The following is a 24,524-nucleotide window of genomic DNA, read 5'->3' on the forward strand; positions in this document are numbered from 1 at the left end:
ATGAAGTCTCTCTGTCTGTGTGTGTTGTAGTCAGAGCTTCTCTGTGCTTTTAGTGCATATTAGTGCATGTGAGCGTGCCTCACTGGTTAGCTCACGGCCGCCACTCTGCACTGCTCTCATATGGCGGCTACAGCTGATAACGTTGTCCCGACCGACGACGTCGTCGCGGAAGTATAGCACCCACCTTCTTCCCCCTCCCAGTTTAACACTGTTAGCTCTGTCAGTACCGTTGCCATTGTTTGCACTTTTAGTGCATGTTGAGAGCCGTGTGGAGGCAATAGATATGCTCTGAATTCTGTAATGAGCATTTTCAATAGCTTAATTCCTTAAAACTACTACTTAAAACCTTTCCCTAGTCTCAAGCTCTGTTTTCAATCATGTTGGGACTACGATTCAATTCAATTTCTTTTTGTATAGCGTCAAATCATAACAGAAGTTATCCCAAGACGCTTTTCATTCAGAGCAGGTCTAGACCGAACTCTACAGACTACAGTTGTTGTGGTAGTTTGAGCATGCTTTTTAAACTCCTTCATGACAATAGCCATGACAGATAAAAGATCCTGAATTATTGTCTAATAAGCATTATTCATGACACTGACTCGGTCATCCGTCTTTAAGCAGCTATACTGAAGTGCGAATATCACTCCACCTACTACCTATGAGGGAACCCGTGTCATTAAATACTGAGGACCCCCATGCAGTAAACATGTGGGTGTTGTTTTCTGTCTACATTAAAAGAAAATTGTGAATAAGTGTTCAGCGTGATTTAGAATAAATTGATGATAAAACCAACTGATATACTATTTAGAGAACATCAGTAGGAGATGTCATGTGATCTTGCTTCGACTGAAACTGCTAAATGAAGTGGTGGTCAATGTTGCACTGAATACCTTGTGGGAATGATGTTGTTGATATTTCATTAAAGCAGCAGTAGGCAGTATATTTTTGGCATCATTGGGCAAAGATTCCATAATAACCTTTCAGCATATTGTAATTCAAGTGTTCTGAGAGAAAACTAGACTTCTGCACCTCCTCATGGCTCTGTTTTCAGGCTTTATAAAATCTTGGCGTTATTGCCGTTCCTTCACCAGATTTTACAATGGCGTCCGCGTCACAAACTTTCGCATTTACAGCTAAACCATGCACTACAAGATGATTCTGAAAACATTTGAGAAGAGAAATAGGCATTAACGTAACATAATATTGATTCATATATGATCAGCGCTGCCTAGTTTTGACCGTTTGGTCGGGGTTAGCCAGTGATTGACAGCCGGCTCTCATAGACAGCAGCTGGACAGCAGACCTGGACACCAGATCTGCTCTGACTGCTTGCTTTCCTCCGGTCTGTGAAATCTTGCAGATGCCATTAGGAGCACCGGAGGACAGAGAGGCACATGTTTTTTTTCAGGTTACCTGTTTCATGTACTACTGTCACGATATAGCGACCGTTTTATAAAAATAACTTTTTTTAATCATATTTGCTCCAATCTCGCCTACTTCAGCTTTAATATGTGTATACATAGTCTGTCCTCTTTCTAGGGTTTTGTTGTACAGAGCAGGTTTGGCCCCTGGAAGTTGCTTCATGTCACCCCTTCGTTTATTTGGTTTTACAACAAAGATTTACCGTGATTAAGTGGATGTAGCTATATAAAGTCATAATCTTTATTTGATTTATAAAACAAAACAACAACAAAAATGTATATATATATATATATATATAATATATATATTATATATATATATATAATATATATATTAAATACATTTAAAATACAGAAGAAAGAAAGGGGAATGTCAGTGCAAGTGAGATCTTAGAGTTACTCCAATCCCATGTGAGAGAGCAGAGAACGGTGAACCCTCCAGTCCAGGGATCAGCAACCTGCGGCTCCAGAGCCACATGCAGCTCTTCAGCTCCTCTCCAGTGGCTCCCTGTGGAGTTTTTAAAAAATTTGTGGAAATAATAACAGTTTTTTTGTTTACATTTAGATTTGTATTTATCAGTGTTGTAAGTCTATGGTATAACGTAGTATTAGGGCCACATTGAGGAAAATAAAATAAATCTGAGATTTCGAGAATAAAGTCATATTACGAGAAAAAAGTCGTAATATTATGAGAATGAAGTCAGAAGTTTACGAGAAAAAAAGTCGTAGTATTATGAGAATAAAGTAATAATATTAGTATATATTTGTATAGTAGTAAAGTAGTAGTAATTTTACAAGTCACTTTCTTTTTTTCTCGTAAAGTTATGACTTTATTTTGTTAATATTACAACTTTTTTTCTCGTAAAGTTGTGACTTTATTCTCAAAATCTCCGATTTTCTTTTCCCTCAATGTGGCCCCTACCTCACTACAAATGTTTTGCGGCTCCAGACATATATATATATATTTTTTGCTTAAAATGGCTCCTTTGATAGTAAAGGTTGCCTACCCCTGCTCCAGACAGATTGAAAAAAGGAGCCACGCCTTCCAAAGCTTATTAAATGAGCCCTTAATTTGAGTTTAATTTGGTTCTAATTTGAGCAAATTGTGTGTAATGTGTAATTGTATCTATGACATTACTGTGAGGATTACTCACCTACCATACATACCTGAAGTTTAATGGAATGTGACAGGCAGGCCGTTTTTTTACAGCTTGTGTGTAATATCTACAGTTGCACACCTTCACCGTAGGCCGTCGCTGCAGGGACTCATTATCAGCTCCAAATCTGCAGTTTGAGGAAAACGGAAGCGTTACTCACCAAACAAACTTAGTTAGGTCTTTTCTGGGACAGCTGCTTGATAAGGCAAACAGTCAGTTAGTCAGTCAGTGCACTGCTGCTGAATGAGGAAATTGATTGTTCAACAACATAAAGGTTAGCATGAGTCCCCCTGAAAGGGGTTTTGTGTATGTCATTTATTAATATTTAATGTGTGGTCAAAAACCCAACAAGTCATCAACAAATCTAGTGTGCTGCCAAAAAACGTCATTGACCATATTTTCCACAACACCAGGTTGCACTAAATAGTTAAATTTTCATGAATCGAGTTTGGGGTTTTTCCGTGTTGTTGTGAAGTGCTCCGGGTGATTCTATGACCATTCATCCATATGGTTTCAGGAATACTTTACATACTTTGAAGGCATAATGCAAAATATATGCAAAAATTATGCAAATATAATGGACGGAGTGCAGCACAAAGCAGTGATTTCCCAGGTGAAGGAACTCTGTAACTCAACAGATAGGGCATGTTGGGAGCTGTCTTTGTCAGTAGAGGAGAATGTTTCCTGCGATGTATAGTGTCTACCCTTTGCCTTGTCAGAAAAATCATGTACAGTAGGTGGTCAGAATGTCACTTTCTATTCCTGTTTTCCCCTTTTAGCTCCTTTTCCACGGTCGGTGAATCCCTTTCATACAGGAGGTGTACAGTATGTATGACGAGTGTGTTTAACTCACATTGGGCCTCTTCATATGAGACAGCAGAGTGCGTAGCCTACACATTACTCCTAAACCTGGAGTTGCATGATTATTTAATAGGTTTCAGTTTCACTTCTCTTCATCTGTCCATATGTACAGCCCGTTTACCTTCCCAGGGTGTAAATTACAGACACTTGTTACGTGTGATACCAACGCACACGGAACCCTTCCAGCGCCTGTAGGAAACGCAGCAGGCGTTCCATTAACTCTAATGTGAACCCATCCGCAGCAACAGCAAACGCTCAGAGAAAGTGCTCCGGGAGTGTGGTGATAGGTTTAAAGAGCAAAAAAGAGACACCAGGCGGGTGAGAGGCGGGGTCCAACAAACACATGGCTTTCATCCAGGAGACCGCTGTTCATGTCCCGAGCGTGAAGTTTCACTTTACAATGGGCTGTTTGGTTATGTCCCGTGTTCACAGTGTTAAGTCACATTTTCTCTGTACAAACATGGTCATTTTAAAGGTCCCATATTGTGCTCATTTTCAGGTTCATACGTGTATTTTGTGTTTCTACTAGAACATGTTTACATGCTGTAAAGTTAAAAAATACTTTATTTTCCTCATGCTGTCTGCCTGAATATACCCGTGTTCACCCTCTGTCTGAAACGCTCCGTTTCAGTGCATTTCAACGGAATTGTGTTGCTAGGCAGCAGCTTGGGTCCATGTTTACTTCTTGTCAGCTGATGTCATTCACAACAGGATATAAACTGGGACACATTTAGAATGTTTACGTTTAAAAAACGTGTAATGTTCTAAATATTGTATATTTGTGACATCACAAATGGACAGAAATCCTAACGGCTTGTTTCAAACGCACAGTTTCTGAATACAGGCTGTGTGTATTTCTCACTATATTGAGCGTTTTGATAGTTTAACAGTATTTATAAAGCACTTAAGCCTGCTTTATAATATAAAAGACATGAAAGTCTCACTTTTTACAATATGGGACCTTTAAGCTTTTAAACCATGTTGTTTTTTTTACTAAACCTAACTATAGTGGCTTTATTGCCTAAACCTGTTTAGAAGGTTTAAACGTGTTTTTGTTTAAAAAGTGGAAATCCTGACGTATAAAAAAAGGTGATGCATGTTATGGTGTATACTATCCATATTTAAAGATAAATGAGTAATGTATAGGAATGGAAGCCTTTGTGATTTTGCCAAAGTTAAAGGTACTATATGTAACTTTCAGAAGATCCTTGTTATTGATGACAACTGTGGCCGTTAAGTAAACTGCAGTCAGCATCCTGACATCTCTCCACGTCGTCCATTAATTCCCAATAATGGACAGCTCGTCGGGCATTATCCCTTACATAATGTTCTGTATATTCCTATATTTTATTTGGACCATTGGCTCCATGATGCTAACTAGCTTGCAGCTAGCAAAATACTTTAGCAGCTAATGTTACGATGCAACCAAGCAGATCCATGCTGCATACCTACTGTAAGTTACAGCAAGTTGGCCAATCATAGCTTAAGCAGTCCAGACAATGTTTGCTATATTAGCTGCACATTGTTGTCACTTTAGGGGAGCTGAAGACAGGCAAGGCACTCGGGGAGCGCCCATAAACGTCATATTCTTTGGATTTTCCCGGCAAAACAGTCCCGAGTCCTTTACATAGAAGTCAGTCCACAGGCTGTTACAGGCAACCGAGAAAGTCGGGAAAGGTCTCACTTTTTAAGTTACGTTACAATCCGTACACACATTGGCGATTAAAACATGTAAATTGTTACATATAGCACCTCTAAAACAACATGATATCCACCCATGCTCTTTACTCTACAGTACGAACCCCCCTTCACAGATCGACTAGGCAAAGCAGGTTTATTCTTGCTCGACAGTGTGAGTTTACCTGTTTCATTTTACACCTTTAACAACCTTTCATTCATTTACATTTATGCAGTGCAGTGAGCAGACCCAACTAATTGCCTTGTTCACATTGAAATGAGCTAAATGCTGTGACGGGGCCCTCACACATTGTTAACTTCAAGGGCTTGGGACGATCAGAAAGGCGTGCACTTTCATATGCGCAACGAGGCCTTGTATTTCCTGTCTCCTGTATCTATGACCGGTCATTGTTAACTTTGCATTTCTTTTAACACAAAACATATCACCTCCACCTAAAGAGGAAACTCCTACCTGAGACTCAGTGTGAATAGCAGAAAATGTGAATGGGAACTGGGAACAGCTTGGATCAACTTTTTGTTAGCATAATGTCTTATATTAATACAGAAATAGATGACGGATGAAGATGAAAATGTGCTTTGAAAGCCTTATTGAAGCATACATTGGAGCCATATCCAGCTAACTGCATGTCAAATATTTGCTGGTCAAAGCCTATAGCTAGTAGTTAGCACAAGCCTCATTCACAGATACTTATCAAAGCAGCACCCTGTAGACTCAAGTTGTGTGTGATATGGGATGCATGCATTCCAACCCACCCTACCCCCCCTCCCAAACTCCCACTGACCCATTGTGCTGTTGTTTTTCTCTTATCCTTGCCCTTGGCCCTACAGCACCCCCCAACTAGCCAGACCAGAGGTGCTGTTAGGTTAGCTGTGGTGCAGGACACACACACACACAGACACACACACACACACGCCCGGATTGACCCCCGCCTATCCGTGTTCGCGGATCACTTCACAGGACAATCTCCCTATCCATCTTTGCAGGGTCATTGTGGACCTGCCCTCAGCAGAGAAAGGAGCTTCATTCACAGGGAAGAACCCTCTTTCTCTGCCTTCCCTCTTTCTCTCAGTCCTTCTGGCTGATGGCTGGAGGAAGGGAAGCCCTCACACACACACAGTGTGTGTGTGTGTGTGTGTGTGTGTGTGTGGTGTGTGTGTGTTGTTGGAGGTCATATTTAGAATATGAAGAGGCATCAGGACTTCAAAGCTGGACAGAATGAGGGTGAAGACAAATGTCACCACTTCAACACTCCTGCAAACTCACACACACACACTGCTTTGCTTTTAAGCACTAAAGCTTAAAGCTCGGGGTTCGGTGAAGGCAGGACAACAGATTAGCCTGGACTACTCTAAAATATTTCCTTGTGGCAGAAATTGAAGATAGCATAGTCAATTTTCTGTCCGCAGACACTCATATAAAAAACTAAGCAACAGAATTAGAATTAGGACGATAATATAGTTCACAAAATTAACAAGTAATAAGCATTTTGCGCCTTATTGGCACATGCAGGAATACGCCAGGCATGCTACGGTCTGTTGTTATCTATATAGATATAAATTAGATAACAAAGCCATCAGATTGCACTCTAAGAAAAGTCTGTAAAATGATGGGCCAATGTGCCGTGTTAATATGAAGGAGTTTTCTGTATCGATTTTTCACAGGAGTTTTACCCTTATTTTTAAATACGCATTGCATTGTGGGAAAGCTGGAAGAGGCAGAGACCATCACACACAGCAAAGTATAGTTCAGAGAAACCTTTCTCACACTTCTCTGGTAAAAAATCTCAAATTGTCTAACCAAAATGATTTATGTTAAGGACTTAACGTTAGCTCAATATCGTTTTAGTTGGATCGCTGTTTTGTTGTTTAGTTTAGCTGCTGTCGACCATTAACGTTACCCAGATACACGGAATATTTTGCTGACTTATTTTGAGACTAACGCAAGTTTGGTATTGTAATTTACCTTTAACCGATGCTTATATTTTAGACTTCAGTGGACGTCAGGTAGAGTTAGCCCCAGTTTTAGCCTCAGGCGGTCCACAAAGACCGACAGGTAACGTACAAATGCTAGCGTTAGCGTCTGTTTTCCCTCCAGAATGTAAAGGTTGGGCCTGATATATGGCTCGGTACGGAGGATATACTGTAAATCTACAGATTTTTCCGTTTTCGGAATCACAGAAGTGTCCGTGAATGGTACAGAGGACATCCTGTAAATCAACAGAAATTTCCGTTTTAGAGTTGAAGAAAATGTATATATATATATATATACTGTACATACATAAACATTCAGCAACCATGTTGTAGAAAGTGCCCAGAATAAAGAGTCAAATTTGTGGAGGAGCCCTAACCCTAACCCTGAGGAGGGGAGATGAGTGAACACATGAACACACACACATACCTACTGCACCACTGAATGAATGAAAGGCAGTACTGGGAATGGAATGACTGAATCACTGAGACTTGATGATGACAACTGATGTTTATTTTACATACACGGGACAATCTGACATTCTCATTCAAGTCAAAGAAAACAGTCTAAGCGTGCGCTAGAAAATGAATTCATGTTCAGAGTGTGACTCACTAGTCAGACTGACGCCGAGCGAAAGCCTTTATCTGTACAGTCAAAGTGAAACTGCAGTGACCAGCCAGGAGCCTTACTTGGCATTCCTTCAAGAGATTTCCAACATGGCTGCTGGGTCACAAACTTTTTCATTTTACAGCTAAACCGTGCACTACAAGATGATTCTGAAAACATCTGAGGAGAGAAATGGGCATTACAGTAACATAATATTGATTCATATTTGATCAGCGCTGCCTAGTTTGACCGTTTGGTCGGATTTCGCGAGTGATTGACAGCTGGCTCTCATGGACAGCAAATCTCGGATCAGTTCTTACTGCTTGTTTTCCTCCGGTCTGTAAAAATCTTGCAGATGCCGTTAGGAGCACCGGAGGACACAGAGGACACAGAGGAACATGATTTTTTTCAGGTTACCTGTTTCATGTACTACTGTCACGATATAGCGACCGTTTTATAAAAATAACTTTTTTTAATCATATTTGCTCCAATCTCGCCTACTTCAGCTTTAATCTGATTATATCAGCCGATCTAACCGCAGTGGAGAAATACAGGCTTTAGCCACACTAGAGACAGGGTTCTCAGTAAGGCAATGTTGGTCCCCAATGTTAGCATGTCCCCAATGCTAAACTGAGAGTGTGACCACGGTAAACATCACCTGCTAGATATCATTATCAGCATTTAGCTCAAAGCACCGCTGTGCATAAGTAGAGTGTCAAACTGGTGCCAGCATGGCTGTATAGAGTTTTAGACTTCTATCCTGTCTTTTCTTTTCTCTGGGAATGTGTACAACGGTCACATTTCTTCAACCACCTGCACTACAAGTACTGATATCTGTCATTCTGATAAAGAGGCTGAATTAAGAAAAAAAACGAAGTAAAATCAACATTCTATTCAAGTATCTGGCTTAACCCGTGTAGTCAAGAAAAGTCAACAAGTGGTTGAAATCAGTTTGAATATGTTGAAGAAACGATGAAGGAAAATGAGGGCAGTGCGAGTGAATGAGAGCCAGGGACAAAAAAGGGATGTCCTTGGTGTGGTGAATCACAGACTTGACATATGATTTATTTTCCAGCCGTGGGCTGCGTGGTGGTGGGATCAGTAGTCTGAACCAGTCTGTGCCCTGCTGGTTTCACTTCAGCTCTCCCCGCTGCCCCTTTAAACACTTCCTTCCCCCGTTACCATAAAGCTGCTAGAAGAGCCTCACTGCAAAAGTCACATGCTCCAGCTCCCTTTGTTTCCCATAGAAAGCCTCCAGCTATCTGTGCAATGAGAGGGACTGGGAGAGACAGAGCACACCATTGAGAAAAAGTCATATATGAGGGGAAACAAAGTGGATCAGAATCACTGTTGGTTTCAGCTTTTCGTACTCTCTGGGTCTGCGGGATATATCTTTTGTTTTTCAAAGCGTCATTTGCAAACATTTTATAACAACTCAATAAAATAAGAAGTTAATAACAAAGTAGCTAAAAGTGGCAAATTAGTGGCTTGTCATGACATGCATACGCTGTAAATAAAATACTTGTATGATTACGGGTAGACAATCAAAAGGGCATATGATGGTGAAAAACAGCTGAATTATATTTGTATTGTTTTATCTAATTGTGTCATCATATTGATGGAGGTTCAGTTGTAAAGAGGAAATCACACAACAAAAATACATCGTGACAAAATGTATGAATGGGAAACATTTAAATGAACCATAACACAAATGTTAAGAGAGTTTTCCCTCATAAACATAAAGTGACAGTGTATGTAGACAAAAAGGGGAAATCAGCATGTTTACAGCTCAGTTACAGATGTAAACGCATGGTGACCACATATTTTGTAAAACAGAATCATATTATATTTTTGATCCAACAACAAAGTGGTGATATGTTGTGATGTGACTCCACAGGCTCTGTCCTCAGAGGTAACCCTCTTCAGGCATTACGGTAGTCCACCCAATAGCCCAGAGAGGAATTCCAGGAATGTGAAAAGCTCCGATTCATATTGAAACTAGATTCAAATGTGAGCAACTTAACACTAAATGCTGGAATTAACTTGAGCGACTAAATACATGACTGATAAACTTTGTATCGGGCTGTAAATGTCTAGAATATATGTGGCTCCTGCTGGCCTCTCTCTTCAGTCTGAATAAATCAGCAGGGATGTACACACACACACACACATAAAGCAGTGCTGTCAATAGATAAAGCCTGTATTGATTATGTGAAAGACTATACTGAGTAAAACCACTTTGATAACAATAACAATGTCAACTTTTCCAGTGCACTGAACTTTTCCCCCACATGAAAAGTTACGCCGACATCTGCCTAGTAACAGCAATTCCTCCCATTGGTGAAACTCCAGTCTCCTCCCGTCTGTGTGTGTGTGTGTGTGTGTGTGTGTGTGTGTGTGAGTGTGTGTTACAGAAACTCTTTACTAGTTGCTCTCCAGTCTTTACTTCATTCTAAATCAATTTTTATATTTTTATATAACTTATAATTGAACTTACAGTGCTCAACAATTGACCACTGTTGTGTGTATACGTATTACATATTATTTATACATATTATAGAGGTAGAAAATGGGTTAGTGATCACATGTGAAGCATGCTCACTGGTTCATATCATATAGCCTATAGTCTCCTGAGCTCTGTGTGTTTCAGAGTAAGGCATTAATGGAGGTGAATGGAGCAGCAGCCTATACTGTGTGTTTCAGGGCTGCTGCTCTATTGTCCCATGTGCTCCCCTCATGTTCAGAGAGAGAGAGCTGCTGTGGGGCGGACCGCCCCCTACCGACGGTCAGCCCTCCTCCACCACCACCACCTCCTCCACCACCGGGGACAGACGGCCCCAGAGTCAGCCCCGGACCTCCCACCTCCTCCCAGAAGCCACCAGGCTATGGGGGGTGGTGGTGGGGGGGCTCCGTTTTCGTATATATATGTATATAATAGAATCCCTTCCTCGCGCGCTCCCTAGCAGACTGCTTGTCTCTTTGATCCCCCCTCTCACCCCCTCCTCCTAACAACAGCTGACGTCAGCTAACACCACCTCCTCCTCCTCAGCGCGCGGTCGTCCATAAACTTTGTGTGTGTGTATGTGTGTGTTGTGTGCGTGCGTGTTTGGAGAGCGCGAGCCAGGGGTTTTGTCTCGCGGGCCAGGGGTTTTGTCTCGCGGGGGGAAGCGCTCTGTGCTTCAGAGGGCTCGCGCACACCGGAGGAGCAGCAGCAGCAGCGCAGCCAGAAGACGTAAAGACGTGATCCAGATCAGATCAGACCAGAGGACCGTAGGTCGGTCAGTCAGCCTCCTCCTGCCCGCTGCAGCCCGGTCAACAACAACAGAGAGACAGCTAACTAACAGGGACACTGAGGACACTAAGGACAGCACCGGGACACCGGGAGAGTTGACAGTGTTTTACCGGCCGAGTCGCCCCCATGGAGGACCAGCTGCTGTGCTGCGAGGTGGACTCCATCAGGAGAGCCTACCAGGACGTGAACCTGCTCACCGACCGGGTCCTCCACACCATGCTGAAGGCGGAGGAGAACTACCTGCCGTCGCCAAACTACTTCAAGTGTGTTCAGAAAGAAATAGTCCCCAAGATGAGGAAGATAGTTGCCACCTGGATGTTAGAGGTTGGTCTTTACTTCTCCTCAACTTTCTACTCCAGTGACTCAGTTTCATCACTTCTATCTGTGTCTATGTGTAGACTATCTATCTATCTATATATATATATAGGCTATCTATCTATGATGACTAGTGTGGGAGTCTGGTTTGTGTATATTCTCTGTGCATGTTACATAAAGACAGAGACTATGTCCTCAGGAGCGCTGGGTGGTCCCTCGGCTCGGAGAGGACCACTGCTCGCTTTATACCTTTAGTTGTTATTGATTATGTGTCAGCCTACATGTTCGTGGAGGTTCTGGGATGTGATCAGAGGAGGAAAACACTCAATAATAACATGAATGTACACGTATGCAGTCCGGCCCGTGCCAGTAGACGCGCCATCTTTGTTGTCGTATGAGAAGCATTTTTTAATATCGTTATAAATTTATAAGATCAGCGACAATGACAGTAGGTGGGTTGGATGAGAGCCGGAGGTCCGCTTGGTGGAGCAGCAGCAGGCCGGTCCCAGGTGGCCGGTGTGCCGGTCCACGGTGGCCGGTGTGCGGGTGTCAGGGCTCCGGATCCTTCCTCTGCGATCAGCCGGAGACAAAGTTACTGTGCTGTCTGAAGAACGACCTGGAAACAGGGCTTTTTATGTAAAAGTGCGAAATATTAAATCAATTCTAACAGTCGGATTTGATAGATTAGATGTTTTTCAACATTAACATGAACTTTTGGATTGAAGTCTTTGCGGTTTTATATTTTGTATTAATTTTTGAAATCGTGCCTGTGAGAGCCGAGAGGGAAGTGTCGCATGCAGCACGTGAAGAAGAACCTCGTCCGACAAATTAATTATTATTAAATCAATTCGAGTCACAATTCGACACATTCGACTCTCATTCGATCAGGCGTTCGATGAGGATCATTTACATGATAACATTATACACCTTGGTAATTTTTAAATATTTCTAAATATTTTATGAAAAGATGACGAAGTTGAATTTGCAGAGCGAAACTTGCCTCGACGCCACCTTTGTGTCTCAGTCAGAACTGACTTGCTCACTAATTCCCGACTCTTTTCATTGCTGCAAAAAGTATTACTTATATTAAAAAATAATAAATCTATCATATTTTTGACTTTAGATGTTTTCGGATACATGTGAATAGAGTTTGCATTAAAAGTCGCAGGATATTTAAACTCTGAACTCCAGTGAATTAGACGCAACAAAATGTTTAATTCCTTTTTCATTTATTTTCCAATGATTGAATGCAAACAGCTGTGGGAATACGACATGGAGCCAGTTGTTTGAGTGGTCTTAACAATGTATACTATGTGAATAGGGGGAATTTTTTCTTCCAGCAACCGAAAGCAAACTCTTAAGTGCTTTTTCTCACCTCCCCATGCAGGTCTGCGAGGAACAGAAATGTGAGGAGGAGGTTTTTCCGCTGGCTATGAACTATTTGGACAGATTTTTATCAGTGGAGGCCACCAGGAAAACAAGACTACAGCTGCTGGGAGCTACGTGCATGTTTCTAGCATCCAAGATGAAGGAAACTGTGCCCTTAACGGCGGAGAAACTCTGCATCTACACGGACAACTCGGTCCAGCCCGGAGAGCTGCTGGTAAATTGACTTCTGCAGACATGGATTGTTGCATAACACACATATACAGTAGCCTACATGAGAACGGAAAGAGACCACATGAGCAGAAGATATAGGCCCCACAGAGTTGTTTAGCTGTTCATCTGGTCTGTCAGTGTCACCGTAGAGTCGGAAAATATCAATATAATATTAAAATGTCACATATGATGAGTTGTTTGGTATATAAATGTAGCTGTGGTGCAGCAGCAGAGTGAATGGCCGCCTGTGACTCTCCCATGGTGACTGAAGGCCTCTCATTTCATGAATGGTCTCAGTGACTGCCAAGAAAACACGACTCACAGCGACACCTAGTGGAATTTAGACAGAGGTGCAGGCTGTTGGCAATGAAAGTGAACATGAAGAACTACACACACACACTTAGCTTTTGTGTTTGCTGTGATATTTATTGTATGTGCAGCTGCTTCCGTTGCAGTGCCTCCACCAGAATAATGGAGACAGCTGATGTTTGGTTGTTATTTATTTATATATATATACAGAATATATACAGAATATATAGTATGTATGGGTAGTTAAGGAAGAAATTAATTCGAAAACTTTAGGAACTTAATAAAATAAATTTTTGAGTAAGCTGAAGTCTGGAGCATTACGACCCCTACGGGGATGAATCTTGAAAGCTGGACACTTTATATCTAGATATGGAGATAAAAGAACAGATTCAATGACAAACTGCAACAGTTGCAGGAACTAAATGTCACCGCAGATATAAAAAATAAATAAATAAATAAAGGGAAGAGTACATTTCTCTGGGTCACAGTGAGTGAATGCCTTTGGTCTTGGTCCGTCCACAGCAAATGGAGCTGCTGGTTCTCAACAAGCTGAAATGGGACCTGGCTTCGGTCACACCTCACGACTTCATCGAGCACTTCCTGTCCAAGCTGGAGATCTACCCGTCCACCAAGCAGATCCTCAGGAAACACGCTCAGACCTTCGTGGCTCTCTGTGCTACAGGTAGGACACCAACCCCGTATGTCCTGTGTCTTCATGTGTGCAGTAAAATACACTCACTTAAATCAAAATGTAAAAAACATTTCCCCTATTTTCCGTATTTCTAAATAGCTCACATTTTCACTTATTGTTCCGTTTTAGTGTGTTCTGCTATGACCTGTAATTCTCATTTATTCTATATGATGAATACTTCTTGTTTATGTATTTAGTTGTACTCTATATTTTACTTTCTGTAGCCAATTACAGCTTCCTATCACAGGTTTCCAGACAGGGTTGATTCAAAGTTTCAGTCATAATTGAGGTTTTTTAGGACTTTCCTGGAGATAAAAGCCCCAACCCCAGTTTGGGACTACTGTTTTTTTTTTTGTTCTCTTCGACCTAGTTTGTGGTTTTGTTATTCTGATCGTGGCAGCCATGTTGTCATTATTAGTTAATAAATGTTGAAGGTTCAGAGGGGCAGATGTGTAGCGTTGTTGTTTTTCTGTGAGAAGATGTAGGCAGGGATCTGTCTGCTCTGTAGTCACTTTATATCTGTTGAATGTAAGGCGTCTCTTACAACAATGAAAATGGATTAGGAACACGTAGGGGTTTAATAATGAATAGTTCTGTTCATATATTTAAAGGGAAGTAGATATGGAGTTTTATAATCATTGATATTCCATGTTGTTACACAGATGTCAACTTCATCGCCAGTCCTCCGTCCATGGTGGCGGCGGGCAGCGTGGTTGCAGCCGTTCAAGGTCTCTACCTGAAGAGCCAAGACGCCTCCCTATCCTCCCAGAATCTCACCAACTTCCTTTCGCAGGTCATTCGCAGTGACCCGGTACGCAAAACGCAAACCCATATTTGAATGTTTGGAAAAGGCCACTCCATGTTAGCAGAGCAATGGTGTTTACTCAAAGTGTTGCTTCTGTGCTTGCAGGACTGCTTACGGTCATGTCAGGAGCAGATCGAGTCCCTGCTGGAGTCCAGCCTGCGGCAGGCTCAGCAGCACAACAACACGACAGAAACCAAACGCGTGGACGAGGACGTGGACCTGTCCTGCACCCCGACAGACGTCAGAGACATCAACATCTGAAGTGACCGACAGCCGCGTCGCGCGATGACCTGATGATCGAGGGAAAGTTTGTCGACAGAGGTTGGCGATGGGTCGGCCGGGGAGGGGGTTCCTCATCTGAACTCAGCCTCCCTCCTCCTCCTCCTCCTCCTCCTCCTTCCTGGGCTGCTATCATGGCCGACATGTCACTCACATGCCCGCTGTCCACTACGACTGCCAAGACGTGACAGAGTGCCCCCCCGCCGCCCCGCAAACCCAAGTCACATTTCCTGCCAGTGTCCCCTCCCATCCTGGGAAAAGAAATTAACACTACAGAAATGTCTAAGAGAGAAAAGACACCGAATACTGATGACCCGTGTGGGCTGGAGTTGAAGCCACATTACAGACATTTTAGTAGATATTTTTTCTCATTCCCTCAAATATTAAACTAGGAATCTTTAAATTACCACAGACTTAACTCGCCTACTAAAACATCCCAAAGTGTCATGTACAGTAGGTCCTTGTAGTCTGTCTTTAAGTCTTTATCTGAAATCTGACTTTTGTTAAAGAAGAAGAGGCTTTTTTTTGTTTTCATTTCTCTATTGTTATATCGTATGTTTTTAGACTTCCTGTCCCATGTTTGTTTTGTTGCCGTGCAAACATTCATATATCCCTTGCTTGCTTATGTTTAGTCACTTTATAATTTTAGGCCTCTTTTTTTTAAACCAAGTGTAGTGTGAGACGCTCTGTTTTTAGGACCTTAGCGACTGTGGACTGCTGTTGTTAAGGCTTTGGACATACGTGATTCTTTGTTCATTCGTCGACAACGGTCGCTTTTACCCCGTTTCAGCTTGCTGTAATTTGATGAGATCAAATCGATGCACAATCAAGCAAAGCGATCCACAGTCTGCTATGCGTCCTTTCTGTGTAGGTATAACTAAACCATTCCAACTTTGTTTTTTTAAAAAAAGCACTTTTGGTCAGCGCTGCTGGTCGTCTAAAAAAAAAAAATCACAGTGGTTAAGTTTGTAAAACAACATGAAAATTGAATGGGGGGGTTGAATGGGGGATGGAGAGTGAGAGCAGCACCTGCAGACAGTTGGATCTGGATCAGGCCTGAATCTGATTCATCAAATGGGACAAAAAAAAATCGACCTTTATGGCAGACTTTTTTAAAAACAAGACTGAATGCTGCTTGACACTGTCATGAGTCTCATTGAGCCGGCGGCGCTCTGCAGCTGCCTTCAAAGTCTCAGATTGAGTTTTAGTTCAACAGATGTTTCATACAGGCAAAGCTGCTCTTCCATTATAAGAATTGTTTCAATGTGCAGAGCCAAAAGCTGAAGGTCCAGTAAAAGTAAAATCAAGTATTATTTTTATAGTTAAAATGATACTTTTATATATAGTAAAACATATTATTTATTATTTTTTTTAAGCTTGCATTTTCCAGTTTGCAAACAAACCATGGCTCCACCTACCGCTGAACTATATCTGCCTCCAGAGCAGCCCTGCCGTCCAAGGAATATTTGTAAAACTAAAACTCCACTCTGCCTCTAAATCGCCATGACAGCATCTCCTCCGTCACACCACCTCAGTTCAAATACTGCTCATGGATTCTGGGAAAGGGGATGAAGATTAAAATAAAAAGAAGAGAAGTGTTGAGACTATGATTTTGCACAAACCTAAAAGACGTGGGCTGCGTTTCTTGGGGACTTGCCTAAAAAAGAAACTGGGGAGAGCAAAGCTGGCAAGCATACAGAGGGGCGAAAAAGGTGTCAAAAGTGGCAAAAAAGGGTGAAGGCTCAACAGGGAGGGGTGTCTTAATGCTGTAGAGTTCAAGTCAGGGTTCCTACACAGGACGGCAAAGTTATCATGACAAGGTTGATTGGTACGAGCAGAAAGGGACCTGTTCAAATCCAACTCTGGAAAAAAGTATTGAATTCTATAAGTATGTCAAACTGTGTGGGAACCCTGTAAATGAGGTTTCTGATTGTACATTAAGGATAGAGAGTAGGAGAGAAACACTCCTTGTATTCCGCTGCTATAGAAAAATGAATCCCACCTACGTGTTAAAAAAAAAGAAAAACAGATGACAAAAACGTAATGGATTAAAAAACGATGCTTTTCTCCTGTTGTTTGCTGCTACATTTTTGGTGTTTTTTTTATACATATAAATGTCAATATACTGCCATTCTAGGTTTGAATTTTCTCATAGAAAATTGTGTTATTGACATCCTCATTTGTTGTTTTTATGTAGATTCTATGTGATCCCTTTTCTTTTTTTTTGTTTATAATTACGTAATATGATTTTCCGAACTATTCCAAAAAAAAAAAAAAACAAGGAAAAATGAGACAATGTACAGAAATGCTTTGATCCACAATACCTCATGTGACAGTCAAGATCTATCTCTAATTTTAGTCTTTTTATTTGTTTAGTTTTTATTCTATTCTACTTGTTGGTTCAGTGCCTACTAGCTCTGTTCAACCTGCTTAAGATGAAGCATCCGCGATGGAAACTAGCGAGTCCAGGGCATGCTTTGATACTGGTGCCATAACAGAAAAATGGGATATGTATAACTCTGTTGAGTGTTAAGCTGTCTCTGTGAAAGAGACTTTATCCCCCCTTTAGGCCCATAGCGGCCTTTCCTTCCCCCTTTTGATATTTATAAAAGAAAAAAGCTTTTTGCTCCAATTTTCAAACTGTCAGTGAGTTGATTTGAGTTTGTAAATAGAGTCAGTGTTGTGCTCGGAAGCCATAGACTGTTTTTTTGTTACAAATCATTCCACACAGTTGTGTCTACTTCATGCCAGTTGTCTGCAACTTGTGTCGACTACACAATAAAAACATGAATTAGATGGAGTCTGGAAAAACTGGTCTGTTCTTGTCCACAGGAGAGGCTTGTTGAATGAAATTAACTCACACTGTATGTTATTGATGTTGTTGAAAATTAGCAGAGAATCCTACTTGGCAACTTGACGCATAGTTATACTTAATATGTAGTTTAATTTTTGAAAAATAATTTCCTAAAACAGCTGGGTAATGTAGTTTTAAGCAAACGTTACTCAAACGGAAGTATAAAGTGCATTTGTTGGGGACTATTTTCAGCTGCGGATTAATACACATTTGGTCCTCTAGTGAGGATTTTCAGCAACAGGATGGAGTGCCAGGGCCTGACACAAAGTAAAGAACAGCATTTAATGTCAGGAACAAGTTGCATCAAACTTTGGCTACACATTTCCGTGGGATTTGTTGACAGTCAGTGAAATGTAGAATATCAGTATACTTATTCTTTAGACATTTTATGGAATAAATTATTATTTGAATGATCGAAAAAATGACAGAGAGATTATGTGATGATGAAAATAATAGAAGAAACATTTAAAAATCGTCTGATGTACAAGTTGTACAACCGCTGCAGTGAGAACAGAAAGAATCCCACATATTCTGGCTGCTCATCCAACTATGAAAAGCATCTGACGGAAACCCGACCTCTAGGTAGATAGAGACTGAAACCCTACCTCTAGGTAGATAGGGACTGAAATCCTACCTCTACCCTACCTCTAGGTAGATAGGGACTGAAACCCTACCTCTACCCTACCTCTAGGTAGATAGGGAGTGAAACCCTACCTCTAGGTAGATAGGGACAGAAACCCGATCTCTAGGTAGATAGGGACTGAAACCCTACCTTTCACCCTACCTCTAGGTAGATAAGGACTGAAACCCTACCTCTATGTAGATAGGGAGTGAAACACAACCTCTAGGTAGATAGGGACAGAAACCCGATCTCTAGGTAGATAGGGACTGAAACCCTACCTTTCACCCTACCTCTAGGTAGATAAGGACTGAAACCCTACCTCTATGTAGATAGGGAGTGAAACACAACCTCTAGGTAGATAGGGACTGAAACCCTACGTCTAGGTAGATAGGGACTGAAACCCTACCTCTAGGTAGATAGGGATTGAAACCCTACTTCTACCCTACCTCTAGGTAGATAGGGACTGAAACCCTACCTCTAGGTAGATAGGGGCTGAAACTCTACTTCTACCCTACCTCTAGGTAGATAGGGAGTGAAACCCTACCTCTACCCTACCTCTAGGTAGATAGACACTGAAACCTTACCTCTAGGTAGATAGACACTGAAACCCTACCTCTAGGTAGATAGAGACTGAAACCCTACCTCTAGGTAGATAGAGACTGAAACCCTACCTCTAGGTAGATAGAGACTGAAACCCTACCTCTAGGTAGATAGGGACTGAAACTCTACTTCTACCCTACCTCTAGGTAGATAGGGAGTGAAACCCTACCTCTACCCTACCTCTAGGTAGATAGACACTGAAACCCTACCTCTAGGTAGATAGAGACTGAAACCCTACCTCTAGGTAGACAGAGACTGAAACCCTACCTCTACCCTACCTCTAGGTAGATAGAGACTGAAACCCTACCTCTACCCTACCTCTCACGTGCATGCGCGCACACTACACACTGCAGAAGAGTTAGTTTAGCTCTGAGAATATCTAGTGAATGTACAGACGACGTTTTTGCAGAAATAAATGCTGCAGCTCCCCCAGACCAACAGAGGTTTCCCGTGTCATGTTTCCTGCTGCTGAGTGAATAGACGGGGCTCCGGAGCGAGTAACGTTATCGTCTCCGACCAAAACTCCGGTGTCTCCCCTGTTCCCTCCGGCCGCGGTCGGTAGGGTGAAGCAGGAAAAGCCAACACTAGGATCAGCATCGATTGATGGAGAGACCTTCGTCTGGTCAGCCAACATTACTGCCAAGCAGCTGAAATATAGAGTGATATTGTGGTTTTAGCTGACAACAGGACGCTGACTTTCGCTGACTTAACGGCCACAGGTGTTGCTGTTAAAAGGCAATTTCTGATTCTTACGAGTGCCTTTAAGAGGCGCTGGATAAACAATATTATCATATGTGTTAACATGATATCAATATTTCAGTTTTTAAATATCACAGTTATCGTCAATAGTGGTATATCACGACACCCCAAACTGCTACAAAATGCTAATGTTTCAACTTGTAAATTCTGCTAATTTCCTCCTTCCTACATTTAAGGAGAGAACAAGAAAGTTCTGTCTGAATCCTGAAAGTTATTGTTTGGCTAATGATTAACAGGAGTGTGTGTGTGTGTGTGTGTGTGTGTGTGTGTGTGACAGGACTCATTGATTTGTTATGCAAGGAATGTCTTTGATGGGGCTTCAGTGTGGAGGAAAAGGCGTGAAAGTCTAATCCTTTCCCACAGGCCTGCCAGCGCCAGCTCAACCAGCAGCAGACAAAGACCCTCAGCACACACACCAACGTACACTATGTAACAGCAGCCTGCTGTATGTGTTACACCATGCTTTCATTTTTTTCTATCCATGTGTCTGTCTATTGATTTTCACTTGAGACCCTCGACCCCCTAACACACACACACACTATGTAGTCAACTTCAACTATTTCAAGTAAAACACTTTTTAAATAAATGTACAGAGTGCATATAGTGGAGACATTAATAACAAATAGATAGTACGTTGAATGGGTAACACTTTACAATAACATAGACAAAACTGTGAGTAGTTACTGGGGAACAAATGAGGAACCAATTTCTAGTGAATCATTAGTTAATGAGTAACTCCTAATCAAATTTTATAGTGTAGCTAATGATTATAAAAGAGTGAGGAACCAATCAGGGATGACTTGATAATTGATGAATCGTTAATGAGTACTTCTCTAATTAACTAAATAACTAGTAATGACTCATTAATTACTGATTACTTGAACATTAGTATTTTTGTCCACCCAGAGTTCCTCATTACTTTATCATTATCTCATGATTACTTACCCTTTTTGCCCTATACAGTATGTTGGTTAGCCTTTAGCATGTTTGCAGTTAGCAGAAATGCTAGCTCTAATTGTTGTCACATATAGGCTATGTCCACTTCACTCACCAGTTCTTGTTGGACACACACAGTTACTGTTGTGGTTGAAAAAGGGATCAAATCATTCGCCCCAAGCAACAATTAATATGTTAAGTGATGCGTTTTAAGCATCAGTCAGTGCGCAAACTGAACATAGACTTGCACATGCGCTCTGCTGCTGGGAGTGGGTGGGTCCTGTCAGTCAGTATAGTGTCAGTTGGTTACCGCAAATATGCCTGTTCAAAATTACTCAAAAACCCTCACAAACTACTGCTTTATTAGGTTGGGTTTCCCCACACCTCAGTTTCTAACTTACTTTCAGACAAATTGGCTATTTCTTGTTTACATCATGTTTTCTATTTAAATGCACGGAGGGTTTCTGAGTAATTTCGAACAGGCACATTTGTGGTCACCTACTTTAACTGACAGGACCCACTCACTCCCAACAGAGCGATTGTGTCTAGACAGCAACCCGCAAATTGCCTAACTTTCAGCATTCAAGGTCAATGCCTAACCTTCAGTATTCAAGGTCAATGCCTAACGTTAACTATTCAAGGTCAATGCCTAATCTTCAGTATTCAAGGTCAATGCCTCACCTTAACTATTCAAGGTCAATGCCTAACCTTCAGTATTCAAGGTCAATGCCTAACCTTAACCATTCAAGGTCAATGCCTAACCTTAACTATTAGAGGTCAATGCCTAACCTTCAGTATTAGAGGTCAATGCCTAACCTTAACCATTCAAGGTCAGTGCCTAACCTTAACTATTCAAGGTCAGTGCCTAAAAATCCCAAATAAAGGATTCTGGCTTGTTCCAATACGTGTGTGTAGTTTTGGATATTGTTTTCATTGGTCAAGATAACATTGTATTCACCAAAGTAATCACTGGGATAACTACAACAGTCCAATGGGGCAACAAACACAAGTGGTCAGATGATCAGAGAGGTTATGAGGCCGTGCATGGTTCTCATGCTGGTCTTGTCACAACCAGAAAGCCACCGCGTTGTTAAAGGTGAGAAGGAGGAGGCAGTAAAGGCCCTGACACACCAACCGACGGTCGGGCAGTTTTTGCTGTATATGCCAATGTTGGCTCTAGTCTGACCGTGTTGAAGGTTTTTATGGCCGCTTAAGTCTGAAATCTTTGCGGTATGTTCAATGGTAATTTGACACAAAGACTTCAGCCAATGGCCAGCTAGCACGTACGTTCTGTATCATGGATGTATTAAGAGAACTGGATACAGCGTTGGAGTCGGGGCCCCGTTCATTCCTATGAGAGTTGCTCAGAGGCGTGTTGAGCCTAAATGGTTCGACTTCCGTCTGGAAAAGTACCCGGATCTTGGCGGATCTTGGGCACATGGAACATGCGCAGTAGCGTCCGCTCGGTCACATGACTCGGTCACGGGGTCACAGTCGTCACGCTGCGTCATGCCGCCATCACGGCTTGCTCACATGAACACGTGTTTACCGCACGTTCATGAACTTGCTCGCTCGTAGCTAGCTGGTAGCTAGCAGTCTAGTAGACTAGTACTACTGCTGTAGTAGCCTAGCCTACTAACCGCAGCAGCTAGTGTTTGTTTAGGAGACAGCGGAGCTGCAATGGTAATTTAATAATCAATCGTTAGGTTATTTGGGAACGGAGATGTTAATTAACATACGTTACATTAACGGAATGCATGAATACATTTACAGCACAGACGCTTAACAGCATACAGCCCATAGATGTATTATTAGACAATAAAAGTGATGAATTACAGCCAATATATCCATTATTACAGCCGCATACAGCTAGAAGGAAGCTGGCAGGCAGAACCCGGATATGTCACATGAGCGCGCAGGGCGCCGCAGTCTCATGGGTCTGATGTGCGTTCATTATGCCGAGGAAAATAACTCTGGATTCAGCTATTAGTTCATTTTACAACTTTAAAAACTTAATTTTTTAAATAAGGGCTATTTAGGTGTTCGTACTGGGAAGTTGATTCACTTCAAAAAACAGACGTCTCTTTCCCAATGTAAGTCTACGGGAAAAAGTATTTTTGGGCCCAATGGCATCACGTGACTGACACGGAAGTTGCACTACCGCCGTTTGGCCAATACAAAAGTCGGGATCGACGAGCGGCGCACTTCCTGGGGGCTTGTTCTGCACCTGTGTGAGAGGAAATAACTCTCCCTACCAGCAGGCGGCAGTAGTCTGTATTCATCATTCAAAAAGGGAAACAGTAAGGCCGAGGACTGCGGATATAGAAGCCGTTGTTATGATACGTATATGAAACAAAGCAGCGTCGGCCGACCATTTTCACACCACTCTCACTCACATCTAAGCTTCATTCCAGATGACCATGTCGCTGTGAAAATATCCCTGTCGAGGGCCCCAAACTGCCCGACGGCCGACAGTTGGCTTGGTGTGTCAGGGCCTTTAAGGCTGTGCATAGTGATTGATAGTGTGGGGGTTTGTTTACCGTGTTCACAGATCTCAGTAATTACTACGGTGAATACTGTAGTCATACCACATTGAATCAACGGCCAAAATGATGAAAATAAGTTGGAATGATTTTCTCTAGGAGAAAAAAATTTACATTGGTGTGTGCAGTAATGGAGGAGTAGTCTCACAGTGAAGTAACACGAGTTCCGAGGCTGACACTGGGTGGTGGGTTTGTGTGTTAACAGGCAGTTTGCTCATCACTGAACCAACTCACACTTATTTGACATGCGATAAACTATTCTGGTCCTGTCACAGGTAAGTGTTTGTGGCCTGAGAGCAGGGAGAGACATTACTGAGCAGACCACATCAAACACAGAGGGAAGTATTTCCAGGAGGGGGGTAGAGGGGGGGGGGGGGAGTCTGCTCCTGCTTCCTGCTGCACTTTGATCGTTGCAGGTTTGTGGATGAAAACAGAACTCTGAGATTGAGGATGTTGTGTGCTCCTGTTTCGCATCTTTTTATCTATCTTATGGCAGTAGACACTGAAACCAGGGCCTTTGAAGCTGTAGTAGGTGAGATTGGAGCAAATATGATTAAAAAACGTTATTTTTATAAAACGGTCACTATATCGTGACAGTAGTACATGAAACAGGTAACCTGAAAAAAAAATCATGTTCTTCTGTGTCCTCCGGTGCTCCCAACGGCATCTACAAGATTTCACAGACCGGAGAAAAACAAGCAGTCAGAGCTGATCTGAGGTCTGCTGTCCATCTGCCGTCTATGAGAGCCGTCTGTCAATCACTCGCGAACTCCGACCAAACGGTCAAACTAGGCAGCGCTGATCAAATATGAATCAATATTCTGTTACGTTAATGACTATTTCTCTCCTCAAATGTTGTCAGAATCATCTTGTAGTGCACGGTTTAGCTGTAAAATGAGAAAGTTTGTGACGCTGCCGCCATTGTTAAAATCTGTTGAAGGAACGCCAAGTTCCGGTCACATAACCGGAGCACAGCCAATAGGAACGCTCTGTCAATGAAATGACCTGTGATTAGTCAAAGTCTCCCGTCACGGGCTAGATTTTCTTAAGCCTGAAAACAGAGCCATGAGGAGGAGCAGAAGTCTAGTTATCTCTCAGAACACTTGAATTACAATATGCTGAAAGGTTATTATGGAATCTTTGCCCAATGATGCCAAAAATATACTGCCTACTGAAGCTTTAACTGAAGACATATACAGGATATAAAT

The 24,524-nt window shown here is 42.0% G+C and overlaps 1 protein-coding gene across 1 annotated transcript; it reads left to right on the forward strand.

The window, feature by feature from the left end:
• Positions 1-10,880: 10,880 nt before the first annotated feature.
• ccnd1 (cyclin D1) lies at positions 10,881-17,798 on the forward strand. Its single transcript, XM_074623394.1, has 5 exons — positions 10,881-11,328; positions 12,707-12,922; positions 13,750-13,909; positions 14,581-14,729; positions 14,829-17,798. Exons 1-5 carry the CDS (start codon positions 11,131-11,133, stop codon positions 14,982-14,984), a joined length of 879 nt encoding a protein of 292 aa, XP_074479495.1. The 5' UTR covers positions 10,881-11,130; the 3' UTR covers positions 14,985-17,798.
• The last annotated feature ends 6,726 nt before the right edge of the window (positions 17,799-24,524 follow it).

Source organism: Sebastes fasciatus, chromosome 2 (assembly GCF_043250625.1).
Source record: "Sebastes fasciatus isolate fSebFas1 chromosome 2, fSebFas1.pri, whole genome shotgun sequence".
NCBI lineage: Eukaryota > Metazoa > Chordata > Actinopteri > Perciformes > Sebastidae > Sebastes > Sebastes fasciatus.

Bases quoted from the DNA above. Each gene is read 5' to 3' on its own strand.
- ccnd1 (XM_074623394.1), top strand. From the start codon at position 11,131: ATGGAGGACCAGCTGCTGTGCTGCGAGGTGGACTCCATCAGGAGAGCC. The intron at 13,910-14,580 runs GTAGGACACCAA...GTTGTTACACAG, and splicing joins CGTGGCTCTCTGTGCTACAG to ATGTCAACTTCATCGCCAGT. The intron at 14,730-14,828 runs GTACGCAAAACG...CTGTGCTTGCAG, and splicing joins AGGTCATTCGCAGTGACCCG to GACTGCTTACGGTCATGTCA.